The 26962-nt window shown below is 26.3% G+C and overlaps 1 protein-coding gene across 3 annotated transcripts; it reads right to left on the reverse strand.

Moving 5' to 3' along the window:
- Positions 1-2023: 2023 nt before the first annotated feature.
- Positions 2024-21258, reverse strand: LOC135927655 (solute carrier family 22 member 15-like). Of its 3 annotated transcripts, none has more exons than XM_065463787.1 (12): positions 21135-21258; positions 20969-21050; positions 15042-15305; positions 11314-11547; positions 10769-10965; positions 10214-10437; positions 9672-9939; positions 9247-9378; positions 9034-9116; positions 6992-7112; positions 3083-3155; positions 2024-2712 (listed from the first exon to the last, which is right to left on the reverse strand). In XM_065463787.1, the coding sequence occupies exons 1-12, from the start codon at positions 21188-21190 to the stop codon at positions 2575-2577; spliced, it is 1872 nt and encodes a 623-aa protein (XP_065319859.1). In that variant the 5' UTR covers positions 21191-21258; the 3' UTR covers positions 2024-2574. The 3 variants fall into 3 exon arrangements, 2 of the variants coding, with proteins under 2 accessions (XP_065319859.1, XP_065319858.1); XR_010572138.1 differs by adding an exon at positions 4096-4301 and having other exon boundaries at positions 2649-2712; positions 20969-21222; XM_065463786.1 differs by having other exon boundaries at positions 20969-21223.
- Positions 21259-26962: the final 5704 nt, after the last annotated feature.

Below are 26962 nucleotides of genomic sequence, written 5' to 3' on the forward strand. Positions count from 1 at the left end.
GTTTAGAATATATATTTTTAGCTATTTCCTTTAAAAAAATTAAAAAAAGTACAAAAATAACAATTATGACAATTATCACCTATCTATGATACATCCTCACTGAATTTTAAATTTAACATGTTTAGAATATATATTTTTAGCTATTTCCTTTAAAAAAATTGAAAAAAGTTCAAAAATAACGATTATGACAATTGTCACCTATCTATGATACATCCTCACTGAATTTTAAATTTAACATGTTTAGAATATATATTTTAAGATGTTTCCTTTAAAAAAATTTGAAAAAGTTCAAAAATAGCGATTATGACAATTGTCACCTATCTATGATACATCCTCACTGAATTTTAAATTTAACATGTTTAGAATATATATTTTTAGCTATTTCCTTTAAAAAAATTGAAAAAAGTTAAAAAATAAGGATTATGACAATTGTCACTTATCTAGGGTACATCCTCACTGAATTTTTAATTTAACATGTTCAGAATATATATTTTTAGCAATTTGCTTTAAAAAAACTCAAAAAAGTTCAAAAATGGCGATTATGACAATTGTCACTTATCTATGGTACATCTTCACTGAAATTTTGATTTAACATGTCTACAATATATATTTTTATCTATTTCATTTAAAAAAAGTTCAAAAATAACCATCATAACAAATGGCTCTTTTCTATGGTACATCTTTACTTAAAAATTTTAAAAAATAACTATGATGGAATAGTTAATCCAGAGCGTTATAATTTAAAGAAGCTTTAAGAAACTTTCCCGCCTATAATATTAATATCTACTAAATGTTATTTGACTTTTGGTCGAAAAAAATGATCTAGATATTTGGTTAGGTGAAAAAAAGCAACCCTAACTTTAAGGCGTCTTTAAAAAAAACGATCCATATTTTGGGTCGGATTGAATAAAACGACCCGATGTTTGAGTCTGAGTCAGAAAAACGACCCAAACTTTGAGTTGGAGTTGAAAAATACGATCTAAACTTCAAGTTGGAGTCGAAAAATACGACCCAAACTTCTAGTTTGAGTCGAAAAATACGACCCAAACTTCAAGTTGGAGTCGAAAAATACGACCCTAACTTCAAGTTTGAGTCGAAAAATACGACCCAAATTTCAAGTTTGAGTCGAAAAATACAACCCAAATTTTGAGTCGGAGTCGTAAAAAACGACCCATATTTTGGGTCGAGGTCGTTTTTTTCGGCTTGGACTTGGGTCGAAGTCGAAAAAAACGACCCATATTTTGGGTCGAAGTCGTTTTTTTCGGCTTGAACTCGGGTCGAAGTCGAAAAAAACGACCCAAACATTGAGTCGGAGTCGAATAAAACGACCCGAGCTTTGGGTCGGGGTCGCGACTCGCGGCGTTTTAACAACACTACTTGGAACCTCAAAATTAATATTAGCTTGCACCTGACTTGGGGATATCTTTTATAAATAATTAAGGGTTGAGCTGGGCTTGATAAACTTTTTTATAATTATAAGATCTTGGATGCTTCCTAATATTGTGAGCTTGAACCTGGCATGACATCTTTCGTAAAAAATGAATAAAAATCTCATTCCCCGTCATTTTTGACGGGCTTTCTACTAGTTTAATTAAATTGATAAAATATTTTAACCTATATTTCTGAATGTTGTGAATCAAAGTCTATATTATTAAAATGTTATCCATTTGAAAGAGACTAATTTTTTTTTACATTTTGAAGAATATATAATTTTATTATTAGACAAAAGTTAGAGATTTAAATTTCTATAAAAATTTTAATATAGTTATTTATGTTACAATAATATTTAGAGTTGTAAAAAAGTAACTGGTAGCAGGTTATATTCTTAAAAAGGTAACGAGTTGCATTATTTAAATATTATTTTTTATAAAATTGGACGGTTCTTTATAAATTATTTATATAACTACCTCATATTTTTATATATTTTTTTTATTATATATATAAAATAATTTTACGAATTACAATACTAATCAAAGGAAATAAAAATGCAATTTAAATAAGGAAATAATTGCGCTAAAAAAACCAGAGTAAAGTATTTATTTCCACTGATAAGAATTTCATAATATAATATTTATTCGCGCTGAAAAATAAAAGCAAAATATAATATTTATTTTCCAATTTCAAAATTGGTTAAAAGGCGCTCTAGTTTTTCTTCAAAAATAAGTTTCCCTAGACTAAACAAAACATTCGCAGAAGCGCTTAATGTAAGGAGCATTATATATAACAGTAGTAATTCAAAATTTTGAAAATCAACATATGAATAATGGAGAAATATATTTAAATATTTAACATATTTTAGATAGTTATTAGTTATTTTTGTCATTATATCATAAAAAATATAACCTGCAATTATTTTTTTTCAAAAAATGTATTTTAACGCTAGCTATTACCATCACGATAATTTTATTTAATTATTTGTGTTTTGACTTAAACCGAATAATTTTATATATTATATATTGTTTTAAGTAAAATTATATCAGTTGTATAACATAAGTTAGCAAAATATTAAATTCATTTACAAATATTATTGGTTGAGAAAAAAAGCAAGATATATTTAAGAAAAAAAACAAATATTTAGTTATTTTTAGTAAGATCCGACAGATTTTTAGCCATTGCTTTATTTTTTGTTGGTGGCAAGAAAGCCGTGAATAGTGACGATAGGAAGCAAAACACTACCATTAGTAAGGGGAAATATGCGGTATGATATTTTTCCTTATTAGTTTTTTTTTTAGTAAAAATACATTATTATTGAATATTTTATATGAGTAAATATAAATAATATCATGTAGAGATACTTTTTATTTTCTCTTTTCATTACATAAAATAGTACAAATATTAGGTTAGTTTAATTTGTTCCAGATACAAAGTTAAGGAATGCCCGAGAAATATATAACGCAGTTTAAACTAGCGAATTTAAAATATATTCATATTTGGCCTCAACAGTTAATATAGTTTATACAATATTATAAAAAATCTAAATTCTTTTTTAATCTTGTAATAATGTTTTTTTTAAAGTTAAATAGCAGTATAAATTTTATATCTCGAATAATGTAAATATTATATAATAAAATCCATAGCTAACCAAATATGATATGAAAGGCGATATCATATATCCAGCTCTGCTAACTGCATTGTTAAAGCCGTAGCCTGAATTTCTTGAAAGTAAAAAAATTTTTTTATTAAAATAAAATTAGTTTAGGTATTATAACCAGGGTTGGCAAGTCGGTCAATTGACCAGTCAAATTCAGTCAATTGACGGGTCAATTGACCGGAGGAGTATTTGACCTGTCAAATACGGTCAAATACTCTAAAAAATTTAAAGGAAGAATAAATTGAAAATATGTTTAAAAAAGGGAAAAAAGATGTAAATACATGTGATCACAATGTTTGCTTATTTTTTGTGTTCACAATATCAAGAGGAGAACTCACAAGTATGTGATATAATTCAAGAATTAGCTCTTTTACAAGATAGTGATGACCAAAATATTTTAAGTGATATAATTAATTTCAGAAGCAAAAACAGCATGTTTAATATAGCAAATTATGCGGAAAGTAGTAATTTCCAGATATAATCAATTCCGACCTGTAGTTAATAGATTAAACTTTGTCCACCCTGCCCATTAAGAGACTAACAATTCCTAGTTCTACTTCTTCTTTAGAAAGAAATAGGTCGATTAGGGTTAATATTCTTATGAAAATGGAAATCGATTGAAGATCTAAGACATCAGGAAAATTGATTAAAAAATATTAAAGAAAATGATAATATTGAAAATGAATCAGAACAAGAACTCCGCTACAATAGCTACACGTTAGTTATTGGATGACAATGAATTTAAAAAATTAATATTATATATTTTATTTTACTATTATATTCAAAATAAAGTTAATATTAACTTTAAAAAAACATATATTTGAATTTGACCACATTTGACCGTATTTGACCATATTTGACCGGTCAAATATTGGTCAATTGACCGAAACGTATTTGACCGGTCAAATGCACAACCCTGATTATAACTAATCTAGCTCTAAATGTATTCTAATCTAAACATATAAATTCGATAGGAGAAAGAAAATATGTATATTATTACATACTTTTTAAATTTAGAATAATCTTTAGTACAAATTATTGACAACACTATGTAAGAAGTAAGAAGGAACTGGGAGTTTCTAGAGATTCCATCTAGAGTCTAGTGTGATTGTATCAGCGGTAGATGTCCGTTTTATGTATTTCATCATACATTAATTCACTAAGGTGGGACCCCACGAAGGAGAAGGACTATATATTCAGACAAAGTTGGCTATGTGGAAAGGAATTCACAACGAGATATTCGATATTTTAAACAATATAGTTATATAGGTTTTGTTGTAATTGTGGTAACATGCAAATTTACTAGATTAAGAAAAACGCCAGACAGGCAAATTACTTTTAAACAAAATTACGAAGCCCAAAGATATTCAAATCTACAAGAATTAAATCTCGGTACAAATTGAGACTATGCAAATGTTGATTAAAGAAAAAGGATATATAAGGAGAAATTATGATGCGAAAAAAATGATTAAATTATGATTTTACGAACTTAATTTTTTTAATTAATTTTTAATTTTAATTTATATTAATTTATTTTGATTATGTTTTTATCTTATTATTTAATAAAGATTTAGTATCATTTTAGTTCTAACTTTTCTTATTTGACGAATATTATAGAAAAGTATATATAATCGAGGATATTAGTCTGATTTAGTATCATTTTAGTTCTAACCTTTCTTTATTTGACAACGGTTCTAATCACTCAATCCTTAGAAAAACTAAAAATGTTACATTGGTGTTGGAGAGCGGAGGAGACCGGGCCATTACAATAATTCAGTCTAATTAACTCTGAAAAGAGATTCTAAATAAAGGGGGAAGGGGATGTATGAAATGACTATCGACACAAAGACAAAGAATGAGGTCAATGAAACATGGTGTCAATATCAATGGTCGTAATTCGAAAAGAATAGAATTAGTCGTTTAATTAAAAGGAATTCGTCACAAGAGATCGTTATACGTACAAGTGATCGATGTAGCTAAAAGAAATTTGTTATAAATTTTTATTAAAGATATACGGTTAACTGTTATTTAAGATGATAATATTTAGCAAAATATCAGGTTGTTGATTAACCAAAATCTTCATAAAGAGAAACGGCTTTTCGTCATTAGAAAATTTATGCCGCAATCGAGCTCAATTAGAGATCGGATTTTTTATTTTGGATCAAAAGATACAAGAAATTATTATCGTATAAGAGATCTTAAGACAACGTGGATATCTTGACAAGCGACTAGGTAGAACAAGTGGTCAAGACCAGGATGCTATCGTTAATCGTTGACAAATTATCGCCAGTTGCTTATCAAAACTTTAGTATAGGATAAAAAATCGATGATATTAGAAACAAGAAGTCGTGGAAACCATCGTTACTCGCAGACAAATTATCGGCAGTCGTTTACCGTCATTAGTTACTAGAAACCGTTAGAAACAAGCAAAGACTAGGATAATTTGGGATTAAAACGAAATATAATTAAAAGAGCTAGAAGAATGTATCGGGAATCATGATAACAGATTCGTCAATGGCATATAGAGATCAAGAGATAATCGTTTACAAGGGGTTAACAAGAAACAGAAAGAATCAAGAATTTCAGAGTGTAATCAGATACAAACAGTCCTTAGAAGTGAAGAATATTAGACAATAGACCGCCGTCGTTAGAAACTAGAAGACATTAAAGATTAAGACGAATAGATTTGGTGGAGAAACAAGATCAGTAAAGTCAAAATCGGAAGAAAGGAGATCATTCGCAGAATGGTGGGACTAATCTAAGTGGAAAGGTGTTGTAATTGTGGTAACATGCAAATTTACTAGATTAAGAAAAACGCCAGATAGGCAAATTACTTTTAAACAAAATTACGAAGCCCAAAGATATTCAAATCTACAAGAATTAAATCTCGGTACAAATTGAGACTATGCAAATGTTGATTAAAGAAAAAGGATATATAAGGAGAAATTATGATTTAAATTATGATTTTACGAACTTAATCTTTTTAATATTTAATCTTTAATTTTTAATTTTAATTTATATTAATTTATTTTGATTATGTTTTTATCTTATTATTTAATAAAGATTTAGTATCATTTTAGTTCTAACTTTTCTTTTTTGACGAATATTATAGAAAAGTATATATAATCGAGGATATTAGTCTGATTTAGTATCATTTTAGTTCTAACCTTTCTTTATTTGACAACGGTTCTAATCACCCAATCCTTCTAAATTCCTCAAAATGTTACAGGTTTAATTGCCTGAGAAATATTATATAAAAGCCAAGCCATTCAAGAAAATGATTTAAGTGTATTTTTGAATCAGAGGATGAGAGAGTAGAAGTGGGAAATTCAAAAGATGGTGGGTTCATATTGCATTGAGATGGTAGACAATGAAAAAAATTTTAGATATAGAGTCCTGAAAGAAATGGAGGTATTACTATGGTGAATATATGGTTAATATCTCTGATAATGAAATCCGAGGTAGACTATAAGATAATTGTGAAAATGACGTTTTTATAAATTAGAATGTTTAGTGACTAGAAAGAGGGAGGATTCGTGTATTTAAATATAAAAAATAAATTAAATAAGGAAGTAAAAATAAATATCTAATTCTTTTACTGTAAAAAAAATTATAAAAATTTTTTAAAAATTATAAAAAAATTTTTAAAAATTATAAAAAAATTTTTAAAAATTAAAAATATAAAAATATTGGCATTCATACTACAATAAACCTTAAAATGCCCACAACTTGAAATATTCCATGCTCCTCCTAAAAATTCTGACCTTATTGTGAAACAACTTTTTGTAACTCATAATAAAATAAATTTGGGTTAATTAACAAATTCAAATCTTTTAAAAAAAAATTTTTTTGTAAAACAAATGGAAAATAATAACATTTAATATTTTTATAAGTATATACCTAATTTCGGTAGGATATATTTCAGCGATGTATAGAAATGTTATAACTAAGGCTCCACCATTGAAGCTTCGTCCAATCATATACAATGCTATGTTAAGAGCATTATTTATTGGTCTGCCACCTAAAATACAAATTTTATTAATATTAACTATATTTAATTGTCTAAAATTAAAGGGTCTTACTACATTCAATAAAAGATAGGTATATACAATTTTCAGTGGAATAGGAACGTTTTTAGACAGTAAAAGAAATCATTTTTAGATTTATTAATTGTAATAGAAAGGATACAGTCCCAATTTTAGGCCTATTTGGGGAAGGGAAGGGGCCAAAAAAATTTCAAACTGCCCCCCCCCCTTATTTTTTTAGTTTCTGAATATTTTTTATATTTTTTGATAAATTTATTTTAAGAAAGTAATGGGAGATAAATAATTGTTATTCAAACCCCTATCGGTTTAAAAAACGATTTATTCATATCTGCTGAAATACCTAATAACGCCAACGCACCATTATTGTAATGAGAAAGGAGAAAATGTAAATGTAGTTAATTTGGTGGAAGAATGAAAATAATCAAGATGTCAAGATTCAGAACAAGGAAAATGATCCTGAGCTTCTAAAAACTAAATATATAGGCTAGATTTTTAGTTATTCTTATTGCAAATATTTTACAACTGTTTAAAACAGGTATTACCAAATGCGGTAACATCTAGGGGTGTTAAAAAAGCCCAAAATTATAATCAAAACCATATTATGTAAGTCTAGATATTTTATAGATGGGATATATAGGTTTGGACATCTATTTTCCAAATGATGAGGCTTACATAATATTATTTTGGCTAAAACCTTAATCGGGCCGTTTTTAAAAATGAACCCAAATCGGACTTTTTAACAACAATACCAAAAGACTGTTACTAATAATGGAAAGTTTTATAAATACGTATAAGGTTGAATAATTAATTGAAGCTTATGCCATTTTTTGCCTTCCTTGTAAGATCTATAATTTAAATAATGGTGAATCAAATCTATACCAAAACGGATTTTGCCAACCGGAAGAAAGTTCTTATATACATGGGCCGTGAGAAACATTATAATTGCAGAATACATTAAAGAAGTGGATCATAAGACCAAGAGATTTTCCAATTTTTTTATATAAAGTAATTAGCAAATTTAAATTAAGATAGCCATTATTTTCTAGGCATAAAAAAATTAAAATCTTTATTTAAAACCATTATTAATTACTAAAGAGGGATTAGTTATTGATATTGTTAAAAAATTATGTTAAAATTTTATAAAATTTTAATATTGTGATCAGATTTCAAATTTCTATACCCATATAAAAATGCATTTCCAAATGTTTTTCAAATATTCTATATCCACCATTAAAAGTAATTATTAAATCAGATAAACGTTCGAGTAGTGATATAAGAAAGAGTAACTTGATTTTATTAGACATGGAAATAACATAACCGAAACTATTTTGATGTTTTCAAAGTATTTAAAAATACATCTCAACCAAAATTATATTTTAATGCTTTATATTTTTATTAGTTTTCACTGCTCAATAAATGATTATAATATCAATTGTAATATAGTTATAAATATTTTATAAATTACATATTTTTTTTTAATTGAATCTTAATATCTATTATACAAGCACAATTATACTATATTAACGTTATTATATAATATTTGTTAAATCATTAAATCAACTTATTCTTTCCAGTTAAAAGTCAATTTTTATTTTCTAAACATAATTGATTATTGTATATTTCTATGTGGTATTTTTAAAATAAAATCATTTTAATTTTGTTTTTCAAATAACTCAAATATTCGTTCTATGGTGTTGAAAACAATTTATTAACGGCCCCTTCAATTTTTGTCTGTACCTCCCCCAACCCCCAACCCAAATGAGCGAAGCTAGAATTGGACCTGCTTTACACTTATACTTAATTTAAGTAGTAATTAAAAACCATTTTCATATTATATTTTACTTTTTTAATGTTTAAAAAAAAATCATTTAGTTTGTAATAAATAAAATAATAAACTTAATGTTGGAATTAGCCATCGAATGAGCAAAGCTAAAGCGGTGAGAGTATTAAACAGAATAAGTGGTTTTCGACGACCTATCCTATAATTTTACAAAAATATCGATGCTTGATTGATAAATAATTGTAAATAAATTAGTTTTTTATAATCAAAAATACCTTGATGTAAAAAAAAAGATATGGAGAAAATAATTATATTTAATTTTTGTTTACTTTAATGCATAAAGACCGATGAGATTAATGGGTATTTCAGTTAGACCAGTTAGACTAAAATTTATGTATTGGTTACCAGGCAATAAATGACTCCCAAATATTAGAGCCATATGGAGTTGATACAGGAAAAATCTATTTGAATGAAATGAATAATAATTTATGATTTTTATTATATTTTGAACCAACTAAAATATATTTTGACTTTTTAAAGAAGCTTAGGAAATATATCATTCTAGCTCATATTGAAAATTCCACGCTTTTATAAAATTTTAAATATTATTTCCCATTAGTTTTTTAAGGGTAAAGCATATAAATGCAAAAAATATTTTAACCGTGTCGCATTTTGGGCCTAAATAAAGAAAATCATAGTAGTTTTATTAAAAAAAGATCTAACGATACCACAATATTAAAAAAAATAATAATACGTGCTTAGAGCCGCCATAAAAGTTCTAGCTCTTAAAATGGGTTTCACAAATATATCTCTAAATCGTAAATGTTCTGTCATGTCCAAATTTTTATCGATATCTTTTGTTTTAGGAGTCAATATGTTTTTTCTCATTAGCGGCCATCGTAATTTAAGTTTATCCATTGTTGTTTTTTCTTTCACTTCTATAATATTCTCCATTTCTTCTATATTTTCCGGTTTAACCAATGGAACACTTAAAGTTGCTAAATCAGATTCTGTTTTGTTGTCTTATACAATAAGTTATAACAAAAATATTTTCATTTTCAAAGTTTATTAAGGAAATAGTCATTTTAAAAATATTAAGTTATTAAAAATAATAAATGAATTAAACTAAACAATGAAATGAAAATATTTTAAAAGAATCTATTATACACACTATATTTCGAGCTAATATTATTTAATTTTATCATTTTCTCCTATTAATTTAAACTTTCAAATCATCTTTAAAAAAGGTATATACAGATCAGATATAATATAAAGTGTTGATCTATAATAACCAACCATTTTTAAGTAATCCATCCTTAGATTTATCGAAAGTTTGCGTATTATTTGTAGGTGTTATATGATGGTATTCCTCTCGCAAAGAAGTGACTATGTTATTAAATTTGAACATAGTACCTGAATTTTTCAACTTACCATTAAATCGAGCGGCTTTAATTATCAATTTAGAAGCCCGTTTCATTTTTCCCTTAGCTACTAACCAGTATACGGATTCGTCTATAAAACTTATAAAATGTAATATATACCTTTTATAAATACATATAATTATAATATTTATAGAATTTTTAATAGTCAAACTCAAATATATAGTAGGTACGGGAAAATCAAAATTAAATAATTAAAAACACTACCCATAAATGCTATCTATATTTCCGTGCTAAATTAAATGGGCATTTTGGGGTATCTCCCGTAAATTTAGAATATTTAGCCTGTTCCCAAACATATAAAATATACCGATTGTAAAAGAAGGCAAAGAATAAAATGAAAAAAGTGAACAAATATAAGGGTGGCTGAGAAAAGAGAAAAAAAAATGTATAATATAATAGATTAACTCACTATAGTAGTAGAACATAGAAAGCGCTGATTATACCTGTGGCTAACTGCAAATTTTTCCAATTTGGTAGATAGTATGCCATAATCGCTAATAGGATATGCCCAAGAGTAAAAAAAATTGTGCTCACAAATGTGAAAAGAAACTTTTTTTCTTTGGGCAAAAGTTCTGACAATAGTACCATATGGCACATGAAATTCCCCTAATATTTCATAAATAAAAATATTAATTAGAATTCATTAAAACATAATTATAAATTAAAATATGATGAAATTTTAAAAAAATTAATTAAAATATGATAAAACTTTAAAAAAATCATTTAAAATGTCATACTAATAATGAGTAGAACCCTGAAAGCTATTTTTTTTAAATTAAAACTTTGAGCTCATGATTGTTTATTTTCTATTAATCAACAACAACCTTTTACTAAACAATTTTGATTAGATGCCTTGTCAAGATTTTACTTAAGATAATCACATGACTAATTTAGACATAAAATTCATTGACTCAATTGAGCAATCAAGTTTACAATAATAAATTTTACTCAAACCGAATGACTCATTCCCTGAAAAAATCGGTATATCGAAAAAACGATATAATGCGGTGACCAAATGGCTGGTAGAACAGAACTAACAGAGTATAGTAAAATAGAACACAAAAATGCCCTCTTCCGTCCGTGAATATCCGACATTAGGGCGAATACGAAAGATCCTACTATTCCTCCTAACATAAATATCGAAGATGCCAATGGTACGAGATATTTTCGTTCATCCCTCAAGTTCCACTTTGGTAAAAAATATATATATATAAATCAACATTGCTGTCACAATATTTTTATATGAATTATAAATTTTCTTGGAAAATATTAAATTTAATAAATATTATGAATTAAATATTTTTAATTATAATGTTGTTAAACGGTTATATTTGAGCCGATTTTTTAAAACGGTTAACTCAATATTTTATCCAGGGAAATAATATGCAAACCTGAAGATTTGTTCATAGATAGTATAAAGGTCTAAACACCTATTAGCGAAATCTCGAGGCTTAGGCAAAATTTTTCTGGCTAAAATACTGCTAAAATATTTAGTTAGCCGTTTTTAACAATCGGCTCGAAATGAGCCGTTTAACAAGACAAATTTGAGGAAATAACGTATATATCGTCTAAAATATTATAATGTTCTATATTAACATTTAAGTCAAATGCATTATTTTTAGCTATCAATTCTTTATACTGTACCATATCAATAATAAAAATATTAAAATATATTTAGAATAATCATTTATTTGCATTATTAAAGTGAGATTTCGTATTTACAGTATATAAAAGAACATTTTAAAAAATACTCTCCTAAATTTTTTAAAAAATGAATATAGTACCCTTTTTTAATATACACAAGTCGATAATATATCATAAATAGTTAAATTAATAGGAATAGATGATTAATATTATTATGTTGCAGCTAATGTTCACATCTAACTAGCTAATTTCCGTAATCTCTATGTGCCAAGCAGCATAATTAATTCACTTGTCAGTATCAACTATTATCATTTCTTTTCTTTTGGTAATAAATCCTATATACAAAACTTTGATTGATCATACAATTAAATATTATATTTAATTTTTTTAATTATAAAATTATTTTATGAACAATATGAAAGTATTATATGTTAACACTTAACAATATGAAATCAAAAGATGAATAATGTTGAATTCAATTCTCGTGAATAATATTTTTTAGGACAACTATTGCACCGTTTTTTAGGCACATAGTGTTCTTCCCTTCAGTGCCTTTTTTTTTACCTAGATCTAAAAAGGATATATACTATGTTTTGTATTTCTCGGTATTTACAAGGAAGTTTTAAGCTCAGACTAAAAGCTCAACTTATATGAAAATTTTAATCACTGTTGTTACCAGAATATAACAATTATAAATATTAAAAAGGCGAATTATGAAAAAATATGATTTAATTTTTTAGTTACACCCAGGAAAGATTTATTCTCTGAGTAGTGGGATAGTTTTTAAGATGTGGATCTTGGAAGAAGGAGAAATGCTTTGGCATTAATTATGAGTGAGAATGATAGATTTAATCTATTTAAGACACCCACAAAGCATTCTAAAAAAAATCTGTTAACGAGAAAGTGGCTTAAAAAAATTTAAGTGTGGAATTTCTACAAATTAAATGAGAATAAACATTACAAAGAACAAGTGGATTGATTTGTTGGCAAACTTATCGGAGAGATGATATTTCAAAAACAAATTTCAAAATAAATCCAAATGTCTCGCAGGAGAGATTTTTTTGTAAGAATAAGGTCCATTGCTTACAAAAATGGGTGGAAATATAAGAGTAGATAAAATTTAAGTCATATGCTAAAATGGGAAAAGACACATGTATTCAGAAAAGAGAGAAAAATTAAAATACTCAAACGGGTCGGTCGATAAGGACAACAAATAAAAAGGTACAAGGAATTAAGAAAAATCCAAAAATGTATTTAAAAAATACATGATATAAAAATTCTAGAAATGGAAAAATATAAAGGGAAAGTTGACGAAAATAAAGGGATAATATTTTATAATTTAGCCATTATAAATTCAAATAAAACGAATTTTAAAGATAAATTAAAGACGTATCTTATCTTAAATTTCTTTTGTAAATGGGTGAAAAAAATATTGAAGTAGTCGAAGCTGGATAAAAAAAAAAATTGGTATACCCCTTTGAACAGGATTAATTTTTATGTTTTTTTTTAAATTGAAACGAGTATCTTATTAGATGCGAGTTCCTAGAAAGAACTCCGACTGATAACTTAGACTCAAAGCAGCTTTAACTATCTGTTTAATTTTACCCGATTGAAATGGGGGGGGGGGACCGCATCTACTATCGTATTTTTTCCGCCAAAATAAAATAAACCTGATCTGTCTGAGCCCAGACAGCTGGAAAAAATTTGCAAAATGATAATTATCTCTCTGGCTTGTAAACAGTAGTCTAGCCCATTAGCTTTATCGCGTAATCAGTAAATACGAATATTGGCTAATTAATATCTTAGTTAATCCGTGTTAGAGACTTTCATGGACCGGGCTGTCATACAGACCATTATAAAAAGTTGCTAACTTAAAAAAAATATACTGCAATTTTTTTTCTAATAATAATAAATTTCAGTATTGCAAACAAAATGATCAAATATATACTGTATTGTTTATTTTCATTGATAAACAATTTGTCGGACCTAACTCGGGTAAAGTTTTTGGAACTTATTATTGGGAGGGCTTAAGAATATTTTTAAATATTAAATATAAACTAGGGTGGACTTGGACCTACAAATATTCTTTACCGCGAGCCTGGGCCGAGCCTGATCAAATAATCAAGGCTCATGAATGTCTCTGATTCTCTCTGATGATCCATGTATTGTTAAAATATAAATTGGAAATGATTTAAAAGTTCATGACCAAATTGTCTAAAATTTATAGAAAAAGTATTCTTCATATACTGGAATACATTTTGGACAAAATAGATTCTTTTAAAAAATGCCCTCGACAAATAATTGTTCAAAACCAACTAATCATTTATTTAGTGCGTCTTTAAAATTAAAATTTAAAAAATCTAATTTTACCTGTATAATACCTATACCCTATAAATTTCAGAAGATGTTGTAATATGTCACACATAATAAGGCATGAGTATTGACTGATTAGGCAAATGTAGCATATTATATTCTATTTTATCCCTACTAATTTGAATATTCTCATAATAATTTTTTTTTTAAATCAGAATGGAGCAGAGTTATAAATATTATAATTCAAAATAGTCTCTTTATTATTCATTAAATAAATATTATAATTCAAAATAATCTCTTTATTATTCATTAAAAAAATATTGAGAAATATTTATTATTTTCAGAGATATGCGAAGGTATCATTTGCACGCCCGGTTTCTTTTCAAAAATTGTTCAGCCCGGCCCGGGAAAATATGATACATTTATTTTCAATTTTCATAACTATTAATGTTTAAAATATTCGGTATTAAAATATAGGGTCCTGCCCTGGTATTTATTTTGAACAACATTTAGACCGGCCCAGGTAGGCCGAGCTATGCAGGTTTTTGATTTTTTTACAACTTACATCTTATTATAAATTTAATTATATACATCTAAGAATATTATATTATTTAAAAATTCTCAAAATATAATTTGAGAAATATACATTTCACTTGCTTCATTTTTAGTTAAAATCGAAGATAAAAATTTTAAATTTAAAATAAAAAATTATACAATGATTTTACTTCGTCAACAATTGTCATTTTTGGTTGAAGGCTTTGATTTGTAAATTTTTGCACGTAGCAAGAGGAATTAAATGGAACATTTTTATGAAGGAATGAAAATATGCCCTCCAATACTTTTGATTTACTTTTAGATGTTTCATTAGGTGCCGGCTTTAGAACGTGGGCTTTAAACAAATTAATGAATTCCGATTTTATTTTGTCTAATTCCGCACTTCCTGTGTTCACTATATCCAATTCGGTATTTCGTGTGTCTCTTTTTTTGATCTAAAAGTAGGAATTAATAAAAAAGAGCACTATGTTGAGATTTTTATTTACTTACTGAGAGATACTGAATTAAAATGACAATATATCATCTAATATATAAAGATTGTAGTGCAATAAAAAAAATTAAAATAATAGACAAGAAGATCTTCAAATCCAGTTCCAAAATCTCAGACCTGTTCAAAAATTTATAATTAAATTTTTTAATAGATCTTCAAATCCACTTCTAAAATCTCAGGCTGGCTCAAATATTTATAGTTTATTTTTTCAAATGAGATCGTGTCGCATATTAAAAAATTTATTTATTTTTTCATTCGGACCGAGTTTCGGTTAAAACTTAAAAGTTTCTTTTTAGGTGTCCAAACCATTTTAAAAAATATTCAAAAAGTTTAAAAAATTTGGCAAATTTCAAAATTTTAATAAAATTGTATGTTGAATTTTAGACATTTATAATTTCTAGAATTATTATTGGACCATGTTTTTATTTTTATATTTAAAATAGCTAATTTATTTATTTTCATTAAAGTTTCAAAAGTGTGTAAATTTAATTTTTTGATGTTTTAAACACAGCCTTAAGTTGAATTAGCTCGATTCCAAAATCTTTCAAAAAATTATTTACAGATTTGTTAATTTTAGAGAAACTAGTTCAGTTCAACTTTTATAAAATAAAGAAAAATTTAAAAATTTTAGTTAAAATTAAAACTATTATTTAGCGTTTTAAATTTTAATAGATCGTAACTAGATAAAACCTGGGACAAGTCAAACCATTCAATCTTATTTTAATATTTAACAATTCTCTTATTCTTTCGCGAAGAAGCAAAATATTTTAAAATAATTAATTTAAAAAAATTTAATATAGCAAACTAATTTTGGTCTCAAATTCTATCGATTTTGCAAGATTAAATTTCAATTAAAATTAAATCAAAATTAAATCATAAGAATGATTCGTATGTAGCATCATTGTGGTTTTTCCGCTTTTGAACTCTAATAATTTATATAGTTTTTTCATCATATGAATTATAAATGACTCAAAAGTTATCTGTAAAATTATCTACAATTTATAAGTAAGGTATTCTAAACATGCCGGAATACATTTCCGGTAAAATCAAAATTTTAAATGTAAAAAAACGCGCTCAAAAAAAACGATTTAAAGTTGAAAAAAATAAACACATTGCCAGAAAAAACACATAGATGCTATCATGTGTATAACCTGTCTTATAACAAAGTTAAGGCCCTCTTTTATAGTTCGAGAATGCTTTACAAGAGTTATGGTGTCTATATATTATTATATATATATATACAACCTGTCTTATAACAAAGTTTAGGCCCTCTTTTATAGTTCGAGAATGCTTTACAAGAGTTATGGTGTCTATATATTATTATATATATATGTAACCTGTCTTATAACAAAGTTTAGGCCCTCTTTTATAGTTCGAGAATGCTTTGCAAGAGTTATGGAGTCTATATATTATTATATATATATAACCTGTCTTATAACAAAGTTTAGGCCCTCTTTTATAGTTCGAGAATGCCTTACAAGAGTTATGGTGTCTATATAATATTATACATATATAACCTGTCTTATAACAAAGTTTAGGCCCTCTTTTATAGTTCATGGTTTCTATATATTATTATATATATAACCTGTCTTATAACAAAGTTTAGGCTCTCTTTTATAGTTGGAAAAAGCTTTATAAGAGTTATGGTGTCATATATTATTTTAATCAAGATGAAAAAGCTATTAATAGTGAGCACTCTCTAACCCAGGATGCTTTCAACAAATAATGCATCAAGAAAATCTAATTTTAAATTTATATATTTTAATTTGGTTATTTTGTGGATGGAATAATTTATATCAAATTTTAGGAGATAATAAAAAAATACAAAAAACCAGATATTTTACATGTTCAAATTGTATATTAAAATTTAAAATAAATTTATTCTCCATTTATTTTAAAAATATCGAATCATATCCTACTTAATAAATGAAAGACTTTCACAAAAATTTATATGAAAAATAAATTATTCTATAAAATGGTTGATATGGGATAAGAAAGTTTGAGATATAGATTGATAAATTATCCTTGCCAATCTCTAAAAAATCATAAGTAGTAATGCAAAATCCCACTCAAGTCGGAAGCATTAAGCGCAAAAAAAATCAGCTCTTTCTTGAAGCGTGAGCCGAATTGCTAAGCCTTATAGCACCAGCCGGAAAAAATTGGATCAACCTAAGAGAGAGCTGTAAAATCGGTTCATTTGGAGCGCAAGCGGAAAAATTAGCTCAACCTTGGATCGCCAGCCATAAATTCGATTAGCTACGCGCTTTAATTTTTAATAAAGGCGATAATTGATATTTTTGCTCCTAAACCTGATGATATATTAATTCAAAATGTAAATCTATCAAGATATTCAATGTATTAATTTCCATTTTTATATAAACCGCTCAAAATTGGAACCTAATAATAATTATACTCTTAAATACTCGTGACTATTTTCTATGAAAAATAAAATATCGATAGGAAAATGTTATTGGGTGAATGTTTATCTCGATGTATGATTTATGAATGAATCGTTATTGAAAATGACTTTGACTATTGATTGGTATTTATAATTTCTTTAGAAGAAAAATCTTTTACTAGTAATTTTTTGTGAATATTGATAATTATTTTTATTTAGGAATATTTTCACTTTTTTTAGAAATGCGAAAGGGACGATTATAATTGGTCATTATAAACTATCTTTTTCTACAATTAATGACATAACACCCTTCTTAAATTTACATCAAAAAATTGTAAAAGTCTTGATATGAATATAGATTTTTTATTTTTTGTAAAGAATATTATTATCGGATTCTGGGAATTCATTTGTCGATTTTTATTATTTTGTTTAAAGATATTATCGTTTATTTTTCTTTCGAAGAATTTTTATTTATTATAGATGGTCATTTTTTTCTCGATCACATGAGATGATATTATAATTAAAGCTCAATATAACAAGTTTAAAATGACTAATGACGGAAAATTGAAAATATTCCTAAATATTGTATAAGCATTAAATCAATAGTAATTACAGGTATGTGAACCCGGACCCTGAACTCTCCTGAACTCTCGTATTTTGGCTGTACCCTGACCCTTTTTAAAAGTGGAGGGTCCAAGGGTTCTAGGTGCCATAAAAATTTAAAAATTTATTAACTTTTTTTCGTGGATTCATTTATTTTATCTTGGCGTTTTTCTTTTAACTTTCTTCCTGGACTTCCATTTTATTTAGAGATTGATATCATAAATTATTTTCTAGTATAGGTAATAGTATTTTATTATGTAAATTTATTAATAAATCTCCCCAAAAATATATATTGCATCAGATGTGCAGCCCATACTCTACAATTGGCTATTAATGATTGCCTAAAAAATAATCACTTTAAAACTATCATTGATAAAGCAGGGGATGTTGCAAAATTTTTAAGAATTCCCACAATTGTAAGAATATTGAAATCAATAAAAAGGTCAATGGCAATATTAGATTGCACAACACGTTGTTCCTCAATTTGTATGATGCTAGAACGATTATTAAATTTGAAAGATTTCTGTAATAATTTTATTATAGGAGCATGTGAAGTCATTTTGGGGGAAGATGATTGGTGCCAAATAAACCTTACTAGTGTATTAGTTACTATAAAAATAACAACATTTTACAATCAGAGCAATTATGTTTATCTGATTTTTATGGCATATGGATTAGATGCCTATTAGGTTTAGAAAGATTTACTAGTCCTTTTTTATACGAAATATTAGAAAACACGAAAATTCGAGAGCAATAATATTTGCAAAATAGTGTTGTATACGATTCTATATATTTAGACCCTCGATATCAAGTTTTATTGAGTATTATCAAAAACAAATGGCTAAAGACAATCTCAAGAATTTATGGCCTATGCAAACTCCATTATTTACAATATATTGGAGGCTACGACAATAATATCTACTGGTTGATAATAATCATAATGATAGCAACATTGATAATTTAGAAATTTTACTTTTAAATAGAGAAAAAAAAAATTATCACCAGATAGAAAGGAGAATCAAAAAATGCCTATTACATCTTTATTAGAAAAATTCTCAGAAGTTAAGAGAATAAATAAGGATACAAATATTTTAAAATTCTGGGAAGAAAATTCTTCAATTGTTTTATAATGATAACTAGCTATTTTAGGTAAGCGTAGAACGTGGATTTTCATCTTTGAAATATATATTGTCTAATTTACGTGGAAATCTCAAGGATGATATTTTACAGATATTATGATTGTGCGATTGAAAACATTTGAATAAATTATTTCATTTTAAAATTTTTTATTTGTAAATTATGAATGTGTATATATTGAAATATAATAATAAATGAATGAAAAAAAAGTCTTATTTTAAGTCATTTTTTTATGTTCCCTGAACCCGGACCCTATTTTATTAATGTACCCGAACCTGAACCTAGACCCTTTTTTTTCTCGAAGGGTTCACATTAGTGATCTGCAAAAGTAGGCTCGGCCCGTTATTTAAAAAAAAAAATTCGGGCCGGGTCGGGCCTTAGAATTTTTTTAAAATATATTTAGATTTATATATTTTATATTAAATTTTTTATGAAAAATAAAAATATTTGATTTTATTTATAGAACTAGACGCCATATAACATATGTCTTTTATTTTGAGTAATCATAAAAATAATTTATATATTTAAATAAAATCGGGCCGGGCCGGGCCGGGCCGGTAAATTTTTTTAAAAAAAATTTTGGATTCAGGCCGGGCTGGCAAAAAATTTTTAAAAAAATTTCGGGTTCGAGCCGGGCCGGCAAAACTTATAAAAAAAAATTTCGGGTTCGGGCCAGGCCGACTAAACTTTTTTTTAAAAAATTACAGGCCGGGGCGGACTTAAAAAATTAGAGCCTATGCAGATCACTTATTCACATCCCTGATAGTAATAGTCATTTTCAATAACGGTTCGTTCATAATTCATACATCGAGTTTGAGATTTTCATTCTTAAAACTAATAAAATTTTCCTTTTGATATAATTTTTCTTAAAAAATAGTCAAATATAATAACAAATCTATAAGAGTAATTATTATTATATTCCAATTTTAAACGGTTTGTATAAAAATAGAAATTAATAACTGATTATCCTGATAGATTTGCATTTTGAAATAATATATCATCAGCAAATTCAGGATTCAGGACCAAAAATATCTCTATTGCCATTATATTGATTTTAAAAATAAATAAGCGGTTCGCTAATCGATTTTATGACTAGCACTAGGCTTAGCCAATTTTTCCGGCTCGCGCCCCAAGGTTAAGCCGATCTTTTCAGCTCGAGCTCCAATGCAGAGCCGATCATATCGGCTTGCACTCCAGCCAATTTTTTTCAGCTCGCGCAAATGCTGATTTTTGCCTAAAAAATAAGTTAAACCGTTTTCGGTATAAGTGGAACCATTTTTTATCACTATGCACAAGAGTTCTAGTCAATTATGCAAAATTCAGTTTGATTAGCCCGGTCCCTACAATTTACATATAACTATACGTTTTAATATTTTACTAAAAAATATCGTAACCTCTATAAATATTATACAATTAATAAAATTTATTAGTTCCTTCAAACAACTCTTATAATATATCAATAATAATACTGAGGAATTGAAGGTCACATTTGAAGTAAAGTTAGTCATATTGTTCGAAGGATTGAAGCCACAGGTTTGATAAGGATTTTCTCTGGATACGAAAGGAATCAATTGAATTTGAAATGGATGGAAGAACATCATGGCAGAAATTAATATATAATTTTTAAGCTGATACCTTCCAAATCCTAAATTTCTAAGTATTTCTTCGAAATTGGAATCCAAGCTTGACATTTGAGATGAAATAAAATTTGACAATTATATTACTTTTAAAAGTAAAAATTTATGAAACATAAGTTTATGAGCCATTTGTTATTTTTAAACATTATTAAAAATTATAACATTGCATTTTTTGTTGTTTATAATTTTATCAAAATCCTTGAAATTGTTATTTTAGATAATTTGTTATAAAAATTAAAAACTATATAAGAAACGGTCATACATAATAAAACATAAAAATGAGACCGCTTGACCAATTTTTTTTAAAATAAGATCGCAAGATAAATGTTCATTAAATAACAGAGCATTTCCAACAGTGAAATATATTGCTTTGTAGGCACATAATTAAAAATGAGAGGGAAGTACCGAAAAAGAGTTTGTAAGAAAGAAATAATGTAGTGGATGTCACAGGCTTCAAATGTCGTTATATTGGGCATTTTGCCAAGTGAGATGATAGATAAAAGTTTCTTCACTCATTCCAAATTTTTATTGGCTAAATTAATCTTATTTCATATTTTTTATTATAGCCAAAGGTAATCACATACACAAATATAAGAAACAACAAATTAGCATTTTTAAGCCACAAAATTTTTTTAAAAAAGGAACATTACAGATGTTAAATTCATTTTTTATCTATTTCTTATATTTATTATCTAAGATATATATTCATAATATATAGATCGAAAATGGCAAGTATTTTCAATATAGCGAGTATTCAATATAACAGAGAAAATAACATATAATAACAGTAAGTTTGTAGGTTTGTGTTTGGCATGGAAAATAAAAGGAAACCATATATTTATAAAAACTAAATGAGAAATATTCCCAGGAAAAATAAATCAATTTTCCGCGTAGATACCCTATGCTTACATTACTACATATGATGTATATATTTTTCACTACCCGCTACCCATCTATTTTTTAAATAAGTAAAAGAGTTGCTGAAAGTCATCTCATACCTTCCATCTGTGTTAAATGGCATATAGAGGATATAGACGTTGTTAGTGTTATAGATTCTCTATAAAAAATTTCTTATTAACATAATAGCATTTTTAAAAACCCGAGAGGAACTGGAATCTTCTTCTTTTAATTCTATATCATTATCTTCTTCAAACAAAATTAACATCGGCTTCATTTTCGTAAATACTCATTATAAAAATAAAATGATATTATGTTAATTTTTTGGCTATCTCAGTCACATATTTTAATAGATAAATTTTAGATTTAAAATTCAATTTATAATAAAAAAAAAGAAGCATTTGTATTTGTCTGTAATCGTAATAAATATAAAATACCTTTTATTACTTTCAAAAATATTCAAATAAATACTATATATAAAAAAGTATTTATATTTAGTATCAAGTATTCGCGTTACTGCCCAAACCTGATAGGATTATGTCAATATAAACTTAAAATATTTGGCGCAGTCGCAAACCATATCCCTTGCAAGTGATATCATTATGTTTACAGCTAATGTGTTGTGCAAAATATATGCCAGCTTCACATTTTTATCCTATTTTAATTAAATTAAACAGATACATGTAAATGGTATGTTGGTTATAAATAATAAAGAACTAGGTGTAAGGTAAGGTTATTATATATTTTGAATTTTAGAGGCAAACAATTTTGCAAATATAATTATGTTGTATTTACTTTCTTTTTTTGTATTTAATCTTTTTATTTTTATAATTTGTAGAAAATTTTATCTGGCGTAACCTGGAACACTCTTTTTTAAACACCCATGTACATTACACAAGGTCCGTGAAGTTGGCCCCCCACTTTTGGATTTTTAATAGTTTATCAGTTGGACTGATTTGTACCGTTTTCAGTTCGATTTTTACCATCAGCGTTTTTGAGATATTCAAAGAACAAAATGGGGGGCCAACTTCACGATAGCCCCCCAACTTTTGAATTTAAAAATAAAAAATGTATAGGTCGATAGAGGATGATTTGTACCGATTTGTACCGTTTTCAGTGCGATTTGTACCATCACCGTTTTCCAGCTATTGACCGTTAAAAATATGACGCCAAAAATAAAAAACACTCAAAATTATTTTTTTAAAAACTTCTTAACGTACAACGATAGAGAATTTTTTTCTCTTCCTAATGATGCCCCAAATTAAGTTTTATCTTCATTATTTATTCCGTAAATCATATTTTAACCCCGATATTCAAAATTTGAATTTACAAAACTGGCATTTTATCATTTTCAATTGAACATATAAATAATATATCTAATTTAGAATCAATTATATGATTATTTAGCCCGTCCTATAGTTATTCCGTAAATCATATTTTAACCCCGATATTCAAAATTTGAATTTACAAAACTGGCATTTTATCATTTTCAATTGAACATATAAATAATATATCTAATTTAGAATCAATTGTATGATTATTTAGACCGTCCTATAGATAGAGGGCTATGTAATGTAAAAAATTTATCAAATATTACTTGTAAATATATATTATCTTCTACGTTACTTTTAAATCGTTATAATAAATTATTAGAAATCATATTAAAAACGGGGCAATACCATTTAATTGATATAAAAACAATACCAAAATATTTCAAAATTGATCAAATTATTTACACCCTTAGAGGTGTAATAGCTTATGAAGGCAATGAGCAAAACGATCCAAATATTTTAGGTCATTATATCGATTATTGCCTATGTCGCAATAATGTATGGAAGGTTTTTAATAATTTAAAAGTTAAAAAAATTTTCAATATACCTAAAAAAATTAGACCGCATATATATATATACACTATTTGATATCCTATCATTTTTATAATGAAATCTATTCTCAATTTAAATTTTTATTATTTTTTATAATTTGATATAGATTTTATAAAAATTAGTATTAATTTATTTTCTAACTATATAAAAAATTGCATAATTATTTGGATTTGTATAATTATTATAACAATATAATATATAAAATTTGGATAATAAAATACATAAATATGTTAATCATTTAGGAATATATTAATTTATATTTATATAATCTCAGAATATATTAATTTATATTTATATAAAGTTAGAATATAGTAATTTATAATATCATTTTATAATATATTAATTGATATTATATCATTTTAGAATATAGGATAAGGTTACCAAAAAATTAGTAAATATTTATGAACAATGATAAAAGAAATTACAACAAAGGTTACTAGTTAAAGAATAAATGCGCTCTTGGATTATAAACTTTTGGCTCTTTTGGAAAGGGTGAATCTGAGAACCAGTAAAATATATTTTTTTTATCTAAAAATTTAATATTATTTTAGATTGTATCTACAATCATAGCAGAAGTAAATACTTTTCCAAATGTGAGACTTTGATGGAGCAATCAAAGAATCAAAACACTACTGTTTAATTATAACCTACGAATTCAACAAAAACACCTTCAAATTAAACATCATTATATTTCTTTAATAAAACGAAATCATATATTATTGTGTTTATTTATGTAAATATATTTATTTATATATATAATAAAGTAATATTCCATATTATGTGTCCATTTTTGAAAAATATTTATAAATAAGCAAACCAAACTATTAAAAATTTATTAAGCATTTTTGTTAAAATATATATATTTATAAATATATTAAGTTAGGATAAACAAATAAATATAAATATTTACAATATGTGTATATTTTTAGATAAAGCTTAATTTAGGCATCATTAAGAAGAGAAAAAAAATTCTCTATCGTTGTACGTTAAGAAATTTAAAAAAAAAATAATTTTGAGTGTTTTTTATTTTTGGCGCCATATTTTTAACGGTCAATAACTGGAAAACGGTAATGGTACAAATCGAGTTTGAAATGGTACAAATCGGGTACAAATCAATCCCGTTTTAAAAATTTGAAAAATCTCAAATTTTGAATATCGGGGGGGGGGGGGGGGGCTAACTTCACGCTATAATATAAGGTTTAAAATTTGATTTACGGAATAAATAATGAATATAAAGGTTAATTTGAGGTATCATAAGGAAGAGAAAAAAATTCTCTATCGCTGTACGTTAAGAAATTTTTTTTAAAAAAATTTGAGTTTTTAACGGTCAATAGCTGGAAAACGGTAATGGTACAAATCGAGTTTGAAAAGGTACAAATTGGATACAAATCAATCCCGTTTTAAAAGTTTGAAAAATCTCAAATTTTGAATATCGGAGGGGGGGGGGGGGGAGCTAACTTCACCCTATAATATAAGGTTTAAAATTTGATTTCCGGAATAAATAATGAAGATAAAGTTTAATTTGAGGCATCATTAAGAAGATAAAAAAAATCTCTATCGTTGTACGTTAAGAAATTAAAAAAAAATAATTTTGAGTGTTTTTTATTTTTGGCGCCATATTTTTAACGGTCAATAGCTGGAAAACGGTAATGGTATAAATCGGTACAAATCAATCCCTTTTTAAAAATTTTAAAAATCTAAAATTTTGAATATCGGGGGGGGGGGGGGCTAACTTCACGCTATAATATAAAGTTTAATATTTGATTTTCGGAATAAATAATGAAGATAAAGTTTAATTTGAGGCATCATTAGGAAGAGAAAAAAATTCTCTATCGTTGTATGTTAAGAAATTTTTTTTAAAAAAATTTTGAGTGTTTTTTATTTTTGGCGCCATATTTTTAACGGTCAATAGCTGGAAAACGGTGATAGTACTAATCAAACTGAAATTTTAGATTGTATCTACAATCATAGCAGAAGTAAATACTTTTTCAAATGTGAGACTTTGATGGAGCAAATCAAAGAATCAAAACACTACTGTTTAATTATAACCTACGAATTCAACAAAAACACCTTCAAATTAAACATCATTATATTTCTTTAATAAAACGAAATCATATATTATTGTGTTTATTTATGTAAATATATTTATTTATATATATAATAAAGTAATATTCCATATTATGTGTCCATTTTTGAAAAATATTTATAAATAAGCAAACCAAACTATTAAAAATTTATTAAGCATTTTTGTTAAAATATATATATTTATAAATATATTAAGTTAGGATAAACAAATAAATATAAATATTTACAATATGTGTATATTTTTAGATAAAGCTTAATTTAGGCATCATTAAGAAGAGAAAAAAAAATTCTCTATCGTTGTACGTTAAGAAATTTTAAAAAAAAATAATTTTGAGTGTTTTTTATTTTTGGCGCCATATTTTTAACGGTCAATAACTGGAAAACGGTAATGGTACAAATCGAGTTTGAAACGGTACAAATCGGGTACAAATCAATCCCGTTTTAAAAATTTGAAAAATCTCAAATTTTGAATATCGGGGGGGGGGGGGGGGCTAACTTCACGCTATAATATAAGGTTTAAAATTTGATTTACGAAATAAATAATGAAGATAAAGCTTAATTTGAGGCATCATAAGGAAGAGAAAAAAATTCTCTATCGTTGTACGTTAAGAAAGTTTTTAAAAAAATAATTTTGAGTGTTTTTATTTTTGGCGCCATATTTTTAACGGTCAATAGCTGGAAAACGGTGTTGGTACAAATCGAATCTGAAAAAGGTACAAATCGGATACAAATCAATCCCGTTCTAAAAGTTCGAAAAATCTCAAATTATACTTTTTTTATTTTTAAATTCAAAAGTTGGGGGGCTGTCGTGAAGTTGGCCCCCCATTTTGTTCTTTGAATATCTTAAAAGCGGTGATGGTACAAATCAAACTGAAAACGGTACAAATCGGTACAAATCAGTCCAACTGATAAACCATTGAAAATCCAAAAGTGTGGGGCCAACTTCATGGACCTCATTACA

The sequence above is a fragment of the Gordionus sp. m RMFG-2023 genome, chromosome 3 (assembly GCF_954871325.1).
Source record: "Gordionus sp. m RMFG-2023 chromosome 3, tfGorSpeb1-WG-v2, whole genome shotgun sequence".
In the NCBI taxonomy this organism is placed as follows: Eukaryota; Metazoa; Nematomorpha; class Gordioida; order Chordodea; family Parachordodidae; genus Gordionus; species Gordionus sp. m RMFG-2023.

Bases quoted from the DNA above. Each gene is read 5' to 3' on its own strand.
- LOC135927655 (XM_065463786.1), bottom strand. From the start codon at position 21,190: ATGTCAAGCTTGGATTCCAATTTCGAAGAAATACTTAGAAATTTAGGA. The intron at 9,379-9,671 runs GTATTATTATTT...TCATTCAAATAG, and splicing joins TTTATGGCGGCTCTAAGCAC to ATTTTTCCTGTATCAACTCC. The intron at 7,113-9,033 runs GTTTATTATTTT...TTTGTATTTTAG, and splicing joins ATGGCTAATTCCAACATTAA to GTGGCAGACCAATAAATAAT.